General features: G+C 36.0%; 1 protein-coding gene across 14 annotated transcripts in view; it reads left to right on the top strand.

Moving 5' to 3' along the window:
* VPS13B (vacuolar protein sorting 13 homolog B) overlaps positions 1–16,659 on the top strand; it is a 485,731-nt gene that overhangs the window by 103,386 nt on the left and 365,686 nt on the right. For all 14 annotated transcript variants that reach the window (XM_082316760.1, XM_082316766.1, XM_082316768.1 and 11 more), the window contains one exon: positions 4,888–5,072. In XM_082316760.1, the coding sequence (XP_082172886.1) occupies positions 4,888–5,072 (185 nt within the window). The remainder of the gene's footprint in view (positions 1–4,887; positions 5,073–16,659) is intronic.

The following is a 16,659-nucleotide window of genomic DNA, read 5'->3' as shown; positions in this document are numbered from 1 at the left end:
TGGTGATGAGTTTTGATATGAAGTCACATTCAGTTGCTTAATACAAATTTAATGATACAATGTAGAAACACAGATCTGACTTGGTTTACTGAAAAAATTATTTGTACTTGTAGTTTCACTTATTGCTTGAATATATCTCTTGGGTCATAAAACTTGGTTAAATATAGCTCAGTACCTTATTAATGATGGATTTTCTGTATTAACAGGTGCAGTTTGGTAGCAAACTTGTATTTTAAGTTCTTTTAAATGCATTATTTGTGTTTCAAAACTATTGTAACAAATCCTGAATTATAAATGTACTTTCATCACTAGCCAGGGCTAGTTAAAATTTCCTTTAAGCAACATTTGCTGCACACATGGTACAATGCTTTCCCCCCACCTTGATTTTTTTTTTTTTTTTTCTATAAAAAAGGATTTATTTTCTTCAGCTTCCCATTCCTCCAAAGTTATCTGAAAAGGAACGGTAGACTTTATTCCTATGGGATTATTAAAGTACAATAAGCGTAGAATTTGCATATTGTTAAAAAAAAAAATTCATACACTGGTATTACCCATAAGGGACTATTTTATGTGAAACTTTTAAGTTTTAAATTTAGCATAGTTCAGTACAGTAGCTGTAATATGTATTAAACAAATAGTCAAACTTCTAAAGCAAAATCTTTTCTGCCGTCATATTGTGTGCTGTGATTGTCACAGCTCTTCACAGACTCCCCCCTTAAGATAAGTGAATTTGTTAATACAAGTGTGTTATTTTAGATGGAGTTATTGCAGAGTCATGTTCGTCCTGAATTTTGCTGAAAAAGGTTTTCTACCTTCTTTCTTCCTTCCCAATTTTACATTAGGGAACTCGTCTTTTGAAATATTCAGACACATTTTTCTGAAATATTTCGTTTTAATCCTGCAAAATAATATTCAGAAATAAGAGGGAAAAGTAGAAAATACAAGTTATCTGAAAGGATAACAAAAGGCAAAAGAACAGAAAGGAAAAATGTTACAGTGCACTTCTGTGGTGAGATAAATAATAAAAGATCACAATACATGGCTTGAAAAAAAGGGATACTAGGAAACATTCTGATTGTTATCACCGTGCATTACATTTCTTTCCATGCAATGCCTGCAAAAGCTTTGCTAACATGCATATCTAGTTTTCCAGCTTCAATTCTACATAAAAGTAAATGGTTTGTGCTGTCTGTTTAATCTTGAGTTTTAAATTAATGTTTTTATTGTGCATATAGCATTTTGTTTTACAGGGATGGATTTTCGTAAGTACAGAATCACCTTATATACTCCTTTAGTTATGCACACCTTTTCTGCTTACGTTGATAAATTACGGAGCTTAGACTTACAGTCTAGGAAATGCTAGGAAAGCAAGTTCAAATTCAAACTTGGGACCAGCATTGGAAAAGGCCGCAGTGTTGCAGTCTTCACCTGTGCTTTTCATGGAACCCAGATCTTTTCTTCTAGCGACTATACAGATATATGTGTATTTACATAGAGAAATGTATGTGTATCTGAGGAGCTGAAATGGGAGATATGTTTTATCTAATTGTGTCCACAAGAGAGTGATCTTCACGTGTCCTCTCACACGTGTTGTGTGGTAGAAATTGTCAGAATATGTTCCAGGCTGTTAGTTCCTTTTGGCTGTCTATCTGAGTCAGTGTTTTTCTTTAGTTTTTTTAACCAGGCAGCATCTTTCCCTATTTCCCTATTTAATACTAGTAGTATTTTCAGCTTTTGTTTTGTCTCTCCTTAAAGTAGTTTTAATTTTTTAACTAGCTTAATTTTTTGAAGTGTAGACAAAACCTTTTTTTTTTTAAATGGCTTTCTTGTACCAACAGATTCCAAATGTGTTTGGATGCATTCTTTTCTCAGATGACCACGTGTGGTATTTGTACTTTTTGGGAGAAGAACATTTTCAGGAAAGGTGTGCGTTGTGTTTGAACTTCAAACTGGGAGATGGGAAGAGCTTCAGGAGTTTTGTACAGATATTTCTTACCCCTTTGGTGACCTACTGTGCTGCAGTTGATAGAGTAGTGATGTCGGGTAGCGAGGCCAGCCAGTGGTCTGCTCATGTACTCTAGAAAGATCTTTACATGGCTGTCAGAAGAAAAGGCAGTTAGGAGATGCTTAGTTCCCCCAAACAGGGCAAATGTAATTTTTCTTGTTGTAACTCACTGTTTGGTGTCAGGGACTGCTATAAAGAAAAGAAATAAACAAACAAGGCTAATATAACATCTCTTCTGAAAAGGCCTCTAATGAGTTTTGATTTTCCTAGCAATAAAGACTGTACTGATGCAAAATATGGTAGCTCCAAACTGCAAAGACTGATAGTTTCACTCAAACAATAGACTGCCTTTTTTTTTTTCCATTCTGAAGGAAGTTTCTACTACCAGACACAAGGCTGAGTTCTCCCATATAATCATGAAATGTTTTTCCTTCATCCATATTTTTCTGCAAATGGCATTTGAAGCTGGCAGCACAGTTGTGTCATTAGCTTCAAATGAGTTGCAGCTCAGAGGCAGTCTTGTTGCTGGTTTCCTCCCCCTTCTTCTCAACATTTTTGAGACAGGTAATCCTAATTCCAAGCTTTATGAGGTTGAAAAACCTTGGTCTAAAGAATAGTGATTACTATTACAGAAGGCTACAACATCTGTTTTTATTTGTTTTTTGTCCTCCATCTGTATTTACATCCATTTTCTGACAATCTTTCATGAGTATCTTTTTTCATAGAAATCAATTTTTCTTTTATTCCCTTGTTTTTATTTTTAGTGAGGAGCAATGGAATTGGCTTTTGTGGATGGGCTTTATCTATGAAACTTTGATTTATGGGGTAGACATCCACAGCTGAGATTATGATCTTAATCTCCCTTTATGGGCAGTGGGCAGAAATAGTGACCTGCAGAAAGCAGTTCATTTACTCCTCAGACCTAGAATGAACAGATCTCTGTTACGTATGTAAGTGCTGTTTTCTCTCCTTTTACCTTAAAAGGATCTATACAGCCATCTTAGATACGGATGTTTGTTTATACTGTAGGTATCTAGCACTTCATGAGATAAATTCCTCTTGTTCCAGAGAAAATGCTTTTCATTTAGCTGTTTCCTGGTATTGATGAGGAATCAAGGGAGGAGATCTGTTTGTGACTTCAGGTGAATCCTTGTATGTGCAAGTACAAATTCAAAGTGATGACATTACCTTTGGCTGTATCGCCATGTCAACATGGTAGTTGATACATGTCTTCTGATGTTCAGAATGCTTGTTTCCAAACGATGCTTCATATGTCACACAGGCCTTATCTGCAGTTTACAGGCCAAAAGTGTTAGCAGCAGAGTATTTTGCTATCCTGGTTCTTCATCTAGATGATAATGATCATGGGTCTGAGAAGTGATGATGTGCTTTTTTCTTCACAGTTTTCTTGGTGAAGGGCCATTCTCCTAATCAGGTGCAGAATGTGCAAAGAATTCCTACTTCTTATTGCCAGAATTTTTTGTCACTTCATGCTGCTACAGATTTTAGAGTCTGAGCATCAGGAACGGCCTGTTTCTGAATTCATGGAGCCTCCTGCAGAGTATCTACTGCTCATATGATTTCATGTATGTTAGGTCATATGGCTGCAAGCATTTTCTTGTGGAGCCAGATAGGAGGTGCAATGTATTGTTCCTTGGAAGGTTTTGATTTTGCAGATCTAAAGAGCCATTCAGTGTCTGCAAGGGAATGTCTTTTTATACTTTCATTCCCTCAAATGTTTTGGTAAAGGATGCTTTTTTCCTCGGCTAAGGAATTGTGTGAGCTGCAGCAGCTTTCCTTCATTTGACGTACTGATTCCCAATGGAACATTAACCTAATATTGTTAATTTTCATGTGACTTTAGGCTTGTCCCTACAATCTTCTAATGGAGGAGATTCTCCAGAATGAGAATGAGCTAATCAGTGATTATAGTTTGGGGACTCCGGAGAAAATAATGCTAAACAGCACAAAAATTACATTTAAGTGATGGAGCAGGAGGTGATTAGGGCAAGAATAATAATGTTGTAAATATGCTGCAGGAAAAGGCTCCAAAATGAGACTATTAAAGAACTTTTGCAGTTTTTGTTGAATGTAGCAAATCAGTCTGTTACTTAATTTCAGATAACAGTGTATATATTAGGAAGAAAAAGTAACTTAGTGACTTTGCTATAGTTGTGGTAGAGCCTTCTTGTTGATAGCGGACTCTATATTGTCACAGAAGAATTTATTTCCAAATACAATGTCCTGTACCTTGCACTACCCTCCCAATGCCTGTCCCTGCCTATTCCTCCTCCCCAATTATAAGGTAAAAGGCATTGAAAAATATTAGAATCACTTAAGCTCTATGTCAGCCAAATATGGAATATAAGGAGAAATATGGAATGTGGGGCTTTTTGTTTCTATTTTGTTGTATGGATATTGTCTGTATGTGTTTTGGATCACTGGACATATCTTATTTAGTGATTCACTGTAAGGTTTTAAATAAAAATTTTTCAGAAAATTCAATTTTTGAACAGATTTCTTCTGTGTTTTTAATAACTTCACAATTTTATGAGTGGCTCTTATTTTGGTGGGAGCACTTGGAATTGCTTTTATTAAATACTTTAAAACCAAGAGATAATTAGATGAAAATGTATGATTTTTCCTCTCATGTTTTGGAGGGAGATTTAAAGTTAGCTCATGTAACAGAAGTCCTATTTAGGGTGAATTTTGGTATTATAAACAGAATCGCCTCTTACAAGAAGAAATTTAACAGGCACACAGCACCAGCCTTACAAACTAACTGCTTATAGTCTGGTATTCTGTGATTAAGTTTTTAAATTGTGATTTTTATGCACCAAAGTAATGATTTTCCTTTTCTTTCCTCTTAATATTTTAAACAGGACCAAGCGAGCTCATGTCCCGCTAACAGAATGCATATTTGAGCTTCCTAATTTGACAGTTCAAGCAACTAGAGCTCAAACCCTTCTGCTTCAAAGTATTTATCAGAGCTGGTGTCATCCTGTTGGAAATGTCAGTTCGGTGGTGGTAAATGAAGCTTTACTGAATGAGGTTTTCCAAACTTCAGGTAAATATGTGATGCTTTTGGTTAAGTATTTATTATGGTACAGAGCACTGCTAGTGAATGTGCCTACAACTATATCCTTTAAATCCAGGTTTTTACTTACACTGTTAACAGACAGAATGTTTTTTGTGTGTATATGGGTATTTATAGCTTATGCTTAAAATCCAGGATGTAAGCTAAGCCACCAAGCTTCACTCCTTGGCACCAATTTCTGGATGCATTTAATTTTCCCATACAGGATAATTTTTCCATGCTTCCCTCATCTGAAACATCCACCCTTGCTACTTTATATGGTGCAGTGTTGTAACTTAAGATCATTCAGATGTGAAGCTGTTGGAGGATATAAAAAATACTGCATTATTAAGGGCTTTATTAATCAGCGGCATACATGGAATAGTTTTAAAGGTCTGCAGATGTTTCTTAACCAGTTTCATAAATAAATATTACTTAACTGTTGTGAAATTGCTGAAGATATGCAAGTCTCAGTGGTGATGATACAAATAATGAAACTGGCTACCTGTCATCCTTTTACAAAACACCCATGGATTTTGGGATTAAATAAAGGATATTTACCAGCTTACAGAGGAGACCACAGTCTTCAAGTGCATAAAGGTCATCCAGAAGAAGATAAAGTATTTTTTATTTATATTTCTATGCAGGCTAGAATAATTTAGACCCACTATTGTTTAGACCCATTATTGTTTATCTGTTGTAAATAAACACATAGCAAGAATAAATTAGATCTTTTGGAATCTCCATCATTACCAGTCTTGGAGAATGTGTTAGGAGAATGATTCAGATGTAGTAAATAATGACTTGAAGCGGAACGGTAGATTAGACTACCACTGGAAGTCTTTATCAGCCCTATTTTTCTCAGTCCTATTTTCCTTTTTCAGTCCTGTTGGTTTTTAAAGTTAAATCTGTGTTGATCTGATGGTGCAAAAGAACTGTTGTATTTTCAGGTGCATAACCCTTAGAATAACTTTTAAGTGCTTAGTTTTTCCTTCTTTCCCAAAAGTCACTGATTCTCTTCATTCCTTGATTCTGTGTGGCTCACCTAAGGATGAGATTGTGAGGTTTTATTTTCAAGTACTGGTACTTCTGAAGATAGCACATTTACAATCCACACCTCAGAGAAATGTGAGAATACGGTCATTTGATCATTTCAGATGGTCTTAGGGTTTGTACAGTTCCAAACCAATGTGTTCCATCATTTAACACGTTTCAGTCCTTCAGTTCAATGAACTGTGATACAACCGTGCTAACAATGTATCTGCAGAATAGAAATCTGGAGCACACATTTTAAGTACTTAAAGTAAATGAACAGTATAGTACACTTGTTTTGGTCTTCTCTTGTTCATGGCTTAACGCTTGACCTGGTATATTTTATACTTCTGTAGTTGTACTTCACGTTAACTAGATGAAGGCAGCTTTGAGTTCAAGACTGTGAAATGATTGCTGTCTACCCTTTTGCCCTAATTGTTGGCTTGGTTGATTCTGTAAGTCTGCTACCTTTTGTTTGAATACCTTTGTGTAAAATCTAGTATCGTGCCTTTTTGAAAATCATCCTTGTACTTAGTGTCAGCTTCCACCTACTTTAACAGTAACATGTATGTGTGTAAGCTTCTAAAAAAACCTGACCTCACAGGGAAGTTGGAATTTCAGCTTTTCTTGTTGTTTTTTTTTTTTTCCTTGGTTTGTTTTTGGTTTTGTTGGGGTTTTTTTTGGTGTGTGGGTTTTTTTTTTTTTTCGTGAAGTAACTGAGGATAATGTCAATAAGGAACTTTTCAGTAAACAAGGCACATCTGTTAATCACTGATATTCTTTTACTAACATTTGGCTTAGTTTCTCCAATGTAAGACAACAGCTGATGAATGTTCCCTGGGGGTCCTTGATTTGGATTCCCGCCTGCCGTTGCATGCCCCTGCGCTCCTCTGGGCTTGTGCAGATCAGCCTTTGATGGGCTGATGGCTCCTGCGGTGGGCCTGGGAGTAGCCTGGCAGGGTATTACTTGGGCTCCCCCTCCTACCATTGTCTCTCTGAGCATCTTTGTGGGTGTACAGATGAGCTTTTATTGTATAACCTAACATCTCACGGAAGTAACAGCCTTTTTGTCAGTAGTATTCCATTCGATGTTTTCCATCTGATCACAGCTCATTTTAACTATGCACAGAAGTAGTAGAAAAGTAGCTTTCCATCCTTGTGGTGTTGTGGATTAATTGTTTCTTTGATTAACTTTGTACAAATAATGCAAGTATAAACACGTTTGCTTTTTCTTCTATAGCTCTTTCCCTTTGTTCCTTGGCTTTTTCTGATTTTGTTTCTATGAAATTGTAGTGTTCTTGCAGGAGAAATTAACAATATGATTAAAGATCTCCTTACCTTCACTTTATCTTACTTCCCAGGCGATCTCTTTCTTGAAATTCATTGCTTTCATTTTGCTGTTACAAGAATCATAAACTGTGTCTTTCATGTGTACTGTTGCTCAAATTATTTTCTACCTTTACATTTTCAAACTTCTAAAAGCCATCTTTCTAACTAACTAGAAATATAGCAGGACAAACAGCCATGTCTCTATCTAGATTCTTCTCCCCCTGTGAAAAATAAACAAAAAAGCCCTGCCCGGACATGACATTATTCTCAAAAAAAGAAAGGGCCTATTTAGTTTGTCTTCCTATTTTTAATGGTCTGCTGTTATCCAGAGGTTTCCAACAAATCTGCCTGCCTACAGTCTGGGTCACAGGATTTTACACAATCTTGATACACAGTACATCATCATGCTTTTTTGTCCTTTGTGAACAAACTGTGCCCACCTATAAAAATGTTCTAGTTATGCGTTACCCTTCCAGATCTGTTCTGTCAGTTTTGAAAATATACTGAGACTTCAGATTTTTTCTTCTGTAGTTTACTACTTGCACATAGCTAGGCTCAAATGTGTTTGCCATTTATTTACATAGCCTACATCTTTCTCAACTGCCTATGTCTGTATTACCACTTCTTGTGTGGTGACTGAAGAGAGTTATTGGGCTGAAACAGTTGTTGCTGAACTTACGTCTTTATTGAGGCTTTGTGCCAGGTGCTTTTTGTGAGTGAGTGATGTGCCTCGATAACATATTGATTCAGCATTACTTGAACTCAGAAGGGATACCACAAGCCTTTGTATCCTCTCAGCATAGGTCTTTTTTAGCAGGAATTATGGTCCCTAGTTGTATGCTTTTTCCAACACAGCCATCTCCTCCAGTTTTAAAACTGCATCACTGAAACTGTGCTTACAATATGGGCTAAGACATGCTGTAGGGAAAGAAGAACAGATGAATTAGGGGGAAAAAGAAAGGAAGGAAAAAGGGAGAAAGAGGATCAGCTAATAAAAAGGGAGGAAAGATGCAGGGGAAAACAAATCAAGGAGATGCAGGTAGAAAGAGTAGAAAAGTAGTAAAAGTTAAGAAAGCCAAAATTTAATAGGAAAACAAGTACAGATACATGAGTTGCAGGAGGAGGAGAGAACAACAGAGAATAGCACATGACTATTGGCCCTTTGACGTGCTGTGGAGAGTCTCACAAGGTACGAAGGCTTCTTTGGGAACCTGTCTGCTGGGTAGCTGCTGAAAGACTTTCTCTGGATGTAGTTTAAAAAAGGAGCTCTGCACTGTGTATTTCCACAAACATAGGAACAGAATTTATAGCTAGGATCTGTGGTTCTGTCGTACGGGTTTCATCTGGAGCAGAAATGTTTTTCTGCTCCAAAACTTCCTTCAAAACTAATTTGGGCTGAAGGTGGTGTAGTGATTCAGAACAAACTCTCAAGCTCTTTCCTGTACAAATTCTTGTTGGGAATAGATTCATGGAATACCAGGAAGGGAAAACTGCTTGAAGATTAATGCTCCTGTGTTCCCCACTTGCCTTCCTCCTGCTGCTCTTCAGAAACCTTTTTCTACTAGGAAAAAACCACTCTCCTCAAGTATTTCATAGTTTGTTGGTTATTAGACTTGCTGTCTTTATCAGATAGTCCGAGAGTTTCTCTTCTGATTAATTTGTCCAAAGGCAAGCTGGCTGAAAAAAGTAAGTTTTGAAGTCTCAAAAGCAAGTTGTGTATGTTTGGTTTCTGACAAAGTTTAAGAATGAAATGTATTTGTCATATGTATTAGTAAGGTCTGTTATCTTAAAAGTACTGGTAAGATGATGTGTACGGTACTGTGACTAGCTGATTGAGCTCAGAACTTGTGGAGGACAGGCAAAATGAGTATTTCAAGAAGGATATATGGTTTTTACACTAGATATTTATTGTAAATATGTTTAAATATTATACCTTCCTTAGCTTGAGACTATTTAATTCTGCTAAGAGCAGATTTTTAATTATAAATGATTTGGAATTTAAAGATACAGGTAATGGCTTAATGAGATTTTTGAAAGCACCTGACTCCCTTAATTGCAGTGACACCTTAGCACTTTTGTAATCCATAGTTTTAAATGCCTGCTTGGCAAAGGTTTTTTTCAAATGTCAACTGGTATTTTTATGGTTCAGAGAAGCCAAGACAATTAAAAAATTTGAGATAAATATAAACAATGAAGCTTAGTACTTGAATGAATAGGCTTTATTGTTAAAAAGTAGAAGAAGGATTCATACTGCCTAAAATAGCAGTTGTGCAAGAACAAAAAGAATAGAAAATTTAAAATAGTAGGTGGGAATACAAAGTGACAAAATGCAAAGTAAGAAATGGATAAATGAAACAGCTGCAAACAACTGTTTGCTCTTTTTCATGGGTCAAGAAAAAGGCATTATTAACTTTTTGATAATGCATTAAATCTAAAATAGAAAAAAAGAACAAAAGCAGTCTTCAACCCACACATAGCTCTCTGGAAATTTGTGTTTGTGTTTTGGTTTTTATTTTATAATCCTTTTGGTATACAAGCACAACAGTATGTTACATGTCAGTTAAATAATATGTTAGTTCTTATGCTTGCACATGCTTGTGAAACATCCTGGTTTTGCATTTCATCTGCTGTAAATGTGGAAACAAACGTATCTGAAATGCATCATGCTTTCTACATTTTTGCAAGTAGATGTATTGATGTTAATAAAATACTTTTACTATTATTATTATTATACTTTTTTTTTTTTACAGAAATAAGTGTACAAAATACTGAAATTTTAGGAAAATGGTGCCAGTTAAGATCTTTCAAAGGTTGAGCATAATTAATCCTATGGAGTAATTTTACTGTGTATTTTTTCATTATTTGTTAGTAGGTACCTGAAGCACTCGGTTTCTAACCATTTCAGCCTGCCAAGAAAACATATACATAGTCACACATGGCTTTAGTTTACTCTGGAAAACTGGAACTTGCTACCACTTTTTCCTTGTCCTATTCAGGTAGTTCATTATTTTGTTGACAGTTCTGTTCCATTAATCTGGTATTTTTGGGAAAATTGCTTGCAGACCTTACATTTCTCTATTGAAGGTGATCGAATAGGCATTTGGATCCCTCATGTAAATGATGTCTTAAAGTTAAAATAAAATCTACTTTCCAGAAAGTAACTGTAAAACTATTTTATGCAAGATTTCATGTGGGATACCTTAATGGTTGAATAATAAATTTTACCTCATAAAAATGAAATTCAATAATACAGTAGCTTTCTCAGCGCAGTAGCATCTGGTTGAATCTCATGAGAGCCAATATTTTCCAACTCATTAGGATCATGTCGTTCTGTATGTCGTCAACATTGACTTAGCCAAGCTACCTTTACTTACATAACCGCCAAACTATTAAATAGGTCTCTTGTGGAGTGAAGTCAAATATTCCTCTTATTTTGCTTTTGCCTTGGAAGAAGAGAAGAAAATGTACATACTGTAACATTTAAACATCTGGTCTAAACCACATCAGGGTAACACTGAGGAAAGTAACAGGATTCAGTATTCTTCCCAGGTGTACATATAAAAAAGGGTTGTGGAGCTGCTGCATAGTTCTTTTAACCACTTAGGAAAAAGACTGAAATAAGTGACTTGCCTTTCTAATACCCCTGTTTTTAAAACTACTTTTTTCCTCTTACCTGCTCCCCTGCACCAAACCCCAAAACACAAAACCCAGCAAAAGCCCAACATTTTGAAGTTTTAGTGGTAGTGCAGGTTGTTAAGCTCTAATCACTTCCTTGCAACATAGTGGCATTTAATCTCTGTTCGTTCCACATAATGTGTCCAGTTTTGGCATTCATTTTGAGGAGCATGATTTAAACTTTCTGTTTTGAAATAAAAGTGTAAGAGTGTATTCTCTTAAGTAATTGCTTGGGAGTGGCAGGATACAGCTATATGAAACTTGCACAGTATAAACAGTTTACTGTCTTGCATGGGTGATTGTACCCACATGTGTCCTCATCCTTCATGTAGGCTTCTGAATGCAACGCGTAAGTAGTATTTTTATACGTTGTACGTTTCTGTGAAAGTCTGGTAGATTATCAGCTCTAATTTCAGATGGAAACAGAGTGTGGATAAGCAACCTAAGCACAATTTGTTCTTTATCTTAATTACTTGAGCTTAATATAGTTGTGTATAATCTTTTTCCTCTTACTGTAGACATTTTCAGTGATATTCTTAAGTCATGAACTGACTTACACTGAACATGGGATAGGTGGGACATTTTATCGCTTTAATATGTAATTAGTGGGGTTTAGCTTGTTGAGTATCTTCTTAATAAATCCTCTGCCTGAAGCAATGATTCTGTAGTGGCCTGAAATGAGGAACTAACATGTGAAGTCTGCATGCAAACCAGTAATTATAATAGCCTTTTCAGTTTTTCAGTTTTTACACTAATAAGCTTTGGAATTGAAAAATACAGCATTCTGATGAAAGAATGGTGGTAGGCATGCTTAAGGCTGATTTGTAACGTCATGCTAGAGAATCTAATGTACTTAAAAATCCACTTGAGACTTTTTAAATGTCTGTTGTGGTGAAAGTGAGTGTATACATAGTGTCAACAGCACAGTCAAGGAGAAAAAGAAAAGCTAAAAAAAATCAGTAGGTTGTGACAGGAATACATACATATACAGGGAATCTGTAGATATACATAAATGTCTATAAGCTTCTTAAATTGAGTTGTGTTTCAGAATTGTAGGAGAGCTCAGTTCAGTGCGCATGTTGAAATTAACAGCGAACTCTTGTTGAGTATGTTGGTGGGCTACCAAAAGCAAGACACCTAAGCTTAGAGCTATAAATAGCGCCCTTCCTCCAGAGTCTGTAGTTTATTTGCACAAATAGCAATGGAAGCTGTGACTGAGAGCACCTGTTTTGTTTGTTCAGCTGTTAGCTTTATGTTATTTCTTGTTCTATTAAGAAAGGTGTGTTTGGACAGCAGGGAGGTAGGCTGCCTTTTTGCCTTGGTCTAGCTGCCATGTACTGCATCAGGTGAAAAACTCTACGGGGAGGCTGAGGTGGTGGCTTCTTTTCGAAGAGCAATAGAGCACGTTGAGACTTAAGCTACTGGAATTCAGTGTTATGATAAGACGACTGGGAAGAACATGAGTCATGAACCTGCTGCGTAATAGGAACTGGAAAATTTCTGAGAAGAGCTCAGAGCAGACACAAAAGAAAGCTTCAGAGATAACAGAAGGAAAGATTCTTTTTTTGGGGGAGGATCCAGAGGAGTTGTCAAATTTGGAGTGAACCAGGAAGCCATCAGTGGTTGCTGATAGAAGAATAAAGCATGAGTGAGAAGGCCGTAATGTTTTTTGGTGCCTGTGTTAAGAAAAAGGTGCATGCAGAGGTCCTGCAACAGAAGTATTGACCCCAGTCATGCTACCATTTGCTGAACAGTGCTTTTCAGAAGAGCAAAAGGAAACTATTCCTTTGCCCCAGCAAAAAAAATAATAGAGTTGTCAGAAAATTTTAAGTTAGAAGGGACTGCAGGAGGTCTCTAGTCCAATCTTCTGCTAGAGTCACCATCAGTTATGGGATCAGACCAAGTTCCTTAGGGCTTTATGCAGTTAGGCCTTGAAAATCTCCAAGGGTAAGAACGCCCTGCTTCTCTTTGCAACCTGTACCACTGCTTGACTGCTCTCATAGTGAGAGAACTTTTCTTCCTATCCAGGCAGAACCTTTCTTGTTTCAATATATGACCATTGTCTTTCATCCTCCTACTGTGCACCACTGTGAAGAGCCTAGCTGCGTCTTCATCACAGCCTTCTCATACATGCTGGAAGGCTGCTAATATGTCAAATGTACTACTGCTGGTTTTTACCTTTTTAAACATTAAAGCAAAATCATAACTGAGGAGTCCTAGCTAGTGCTAAAACTCAGCGATGGTGCCTCTGGAATCTGTTTTCTGCTCTAATTCTTATGACAACTAGATTTAACTTGAGCTTTGATGCTATCAGTACATACAAACTCAGTCACAGTTGTCTGATTAATAAGTATACTAGTGCATGACGTTGCATACTTCCAGCTCAGACCATCACTCTGTGGTAGTTTGACAGTTGTGGAAATTTCCGAAGTCAGTATCTCTACTCTTCCCCTTCAGATTAAAGAATCCTACTTTGTAGAATATTAGATCAGTTTATATAGTGAGATATTCTGAGAGGTAAATGAAAATACAGGTGATACAACACAAACAAATGATCAATAATTTGTCTACTAATTGTATAATCTTTTCTATTTATGGTTTCATGGGACCTCCTTTCATCTTAAAAATGTAAAGAAAGCTGTTGTGGGCTTCTAAAACTGCCTGTTATAAGATTTTTGTTCACGAGTTTCATTTTTCAGCCTTCAGTAGTTGCTATTTAAAAATCTTAAATATGTGCTATCACATTCTGTAGTGCTGTTTCAAAATGCCACTGTTGGAGTGAACATAAAACAAACCGTTTCCCCCAGTAAACAAATAATAGCAGATAATTTCCTTACATTGTAAAACTGAGGTACTGTTCAGGTGAATGCCCTGTATGTGCATTAAAATAATTTGTTGGCTATTAAATTTCAGTATCCAATTACAGTTTGGTATAAGAATCCCTGTCTGTGCCATTCATCTCTCCATAATACATCCATGTCTTCCATTTTTTTCTCCATTTGGGTAAATAAAAGTATTAAAATTTCTATATGGACATGGTTGAAAAATGTGTGAGGATCTTCCCCACTTTTTTCAGCTGCGAGTGCCAAGAATTGTAAGCATTAAAAAAGAGCTTAAAGATAGTGACTAAATTAGGTGTGTAACCCTTCTCCAAATTACTGTAGATCTAGAAGAAAATATTCCTGGTAAGTTTTCCCATGCTGGTTGTCACTTACAGATGTTAACGCTTTCACTGAAGATCTTTTCTTGGAAGAACAAAACCCACTATCCTCAGGTTTATGCATGTAAAAAGAAAAAAGATAATGAGAAAAGATTGTATTGTATCACTCTGTTATGTGTTTCATTTGGTTCGAGTGAAATAGTTTGTTCAGTAGTTCTGTTTGAATAACAACATGGGATTTTTTTGCTGTTGTAGGGTTAAAGTTAATAAAAATGCCTTGTGATCTTGAAACAACTTGGATCACTTTAAAAGAAATTGGAACATCTTATAGCACTTCTTCCTCGCTGTTATTCAGAATGAGAAATTTTGCAGTTTGGAAAGTAGCAGGCTAATTAGAGGTTTTGATCTTGATTAGGCAAGAAATACCAGCAAGGAAATTTTGAATGGAGTAGATTATTAGGGAATGTGAATGAAATGAAAAAATAGTAAGTACAGAATTGTTCCTGTGAGGAATTTCGTGTAGTAAAAATATGTTTGCTGTAGCAGTAATCTTTACTTTAGGGGAAAAAAAAAAAAAAGGCATAATCAGAAGTAGATAGATATAAGAATAAGCACCTTTTTTAAACTATTAAACATGGTATAAGCATGTTTTCCGTTTGCAAACATGTAATATTGAAGGCTCATCTTGAGTAGTGAGTTTACATAATGTGTGTAGTTTTGATCAAAGAAAAGTTGCATTAAGTTGAAATCATGTGGCAGATTACAAGTATTGGACTGCTGCTTAAAGCTTATTATAACAGTGCCTACAATACTAATAGTTTACAAAATACTAGTATGGCTTCAAAATTACTTTTATGTAACGAACTCTAGTGAATGACATGAAAAATTACTTCCCATTTGTGGGGGCATTTTGGTTCTTGTGACAAGGTAAGATGATAAATACCAATGGTGTTCCTGCCATAGAAAGATACCAGACTATTATGTACTGCAGTAGCAATTGCGAGTCTCGTGCCCCACATGATTTATTATTATATTAAATCAGGTTTTTTAAAAAGATACGTATTATTATTTTAAACCTAGAGAGTATAGATCCAAATCCCAGTTTGAAATTGCATGGATATTCAAGGAAAAGATATTATTCTCTGGGAGTGTATCTTGTAGGCGAGTTGTTAGGCTGTTGAAATGCAGACTGTATGAGGAGTGATTATTGTGACCTTGCAATAAAGAATAATGTTTTTCCTACGTGTATAGTCCACCTCATAGTCATAGAATAAAATTAATGCAAGGTACATGTAATAAGGTAATGGTAAGGACAGAAAGCAAATTTTTACTGGAAAATACTAACCTGCAATTAGAGCAGTGCTTTGACCATGAGTTGTTTAGGTTAGTGTTATGCCTCTGAAGGTGCGCAGTTCTTTTGGAGAAAAATTCTACCAATGGTAGAAATACACAGTAACATAAAAAGGTAGTAACAATAAAGCAGACAAAGTTAGTGAAACGTTAGGTTCTCAGGAAACTATAGCAAGCAAGAAAATTTTTAAATTAATATTTTTACAGTTTTGATTTTGCTTTTGGAGGGGAATTACTGAGGAATAAATGAAGAAAGGGAGGTGTTCTGTTAGTGTTATTTAACAGTATCCAGTGAATGTCCCTTCTGTTTGTGTGAAGTGTGATAGGAAAATTAAATATGGCACAGCAGATGTAACTGCTTTCATCTTGCTTTGAAATGTTGTACTATTATAGGAAAGTATTCCTTACTTTGCAGTATTGTTGTTGTAGATTTTTTTTTTTATTTTCATGAGTAAAGATACATATCACACTATGCAATATGTTAATTCAAAGCTTGGATTCTAAGGAGATGTCAGAGTTCTATGTATAACCACAGCTCCTGAATTTTGGGAGCTTTGTCTTATGCAAATTAAGAGCTCCTACATCTGCTTGACATCCTCCAAAACATACTTTGGAACCAGGGCTGCTGTCGATTCAGAGAAGAGTAATCAGAGCTCTTTCCAGAAACACCTTTGTTTCACTTGGTGATCGTCTAAGTAAGCATAGTCCCCAGTCTGAGCTTAGTTACTTTCTGTTATGATTACATCATAAGGCTGGTATGGATACAGATCAAACCAAATGTGTTTTACTTTTTCATCTCCTCCCCCTCCCCTTACCCTCATTTTTTGCTTTTTTTTGTTTTGAAGGCAACATGATAAATCCAGAGATTACACCTTCTTGTGCTGATTTCTCCTGTCTTTACACGCTGGCTTTGTTGCTGCATCTCATTCATGATCTTTTCCTCCTTCTACTGTTTTTATGTTGGATTCTGGGATATTCGACCCTTTTTCTTTTTCTTTTCAAACATCTTTGTTCTGAACTTTTTCCTTTCTC

Source organism: Platalea leucorodia (assembly GCF_965183815.1).
Source record: "Platalea leucorodia genome assembly, chromosome: 1".
Classification (NCBI taxonomy): domain Eukaryota; kingdom Metazoa; phylum Chordata; class Aves; order Pelecaniformes; family Threskiornithidae; genus Platalea; species Platalea leucorodia.
This window is presented reverse-complemented; position numbering and strand designations above follow the sequence as displayed.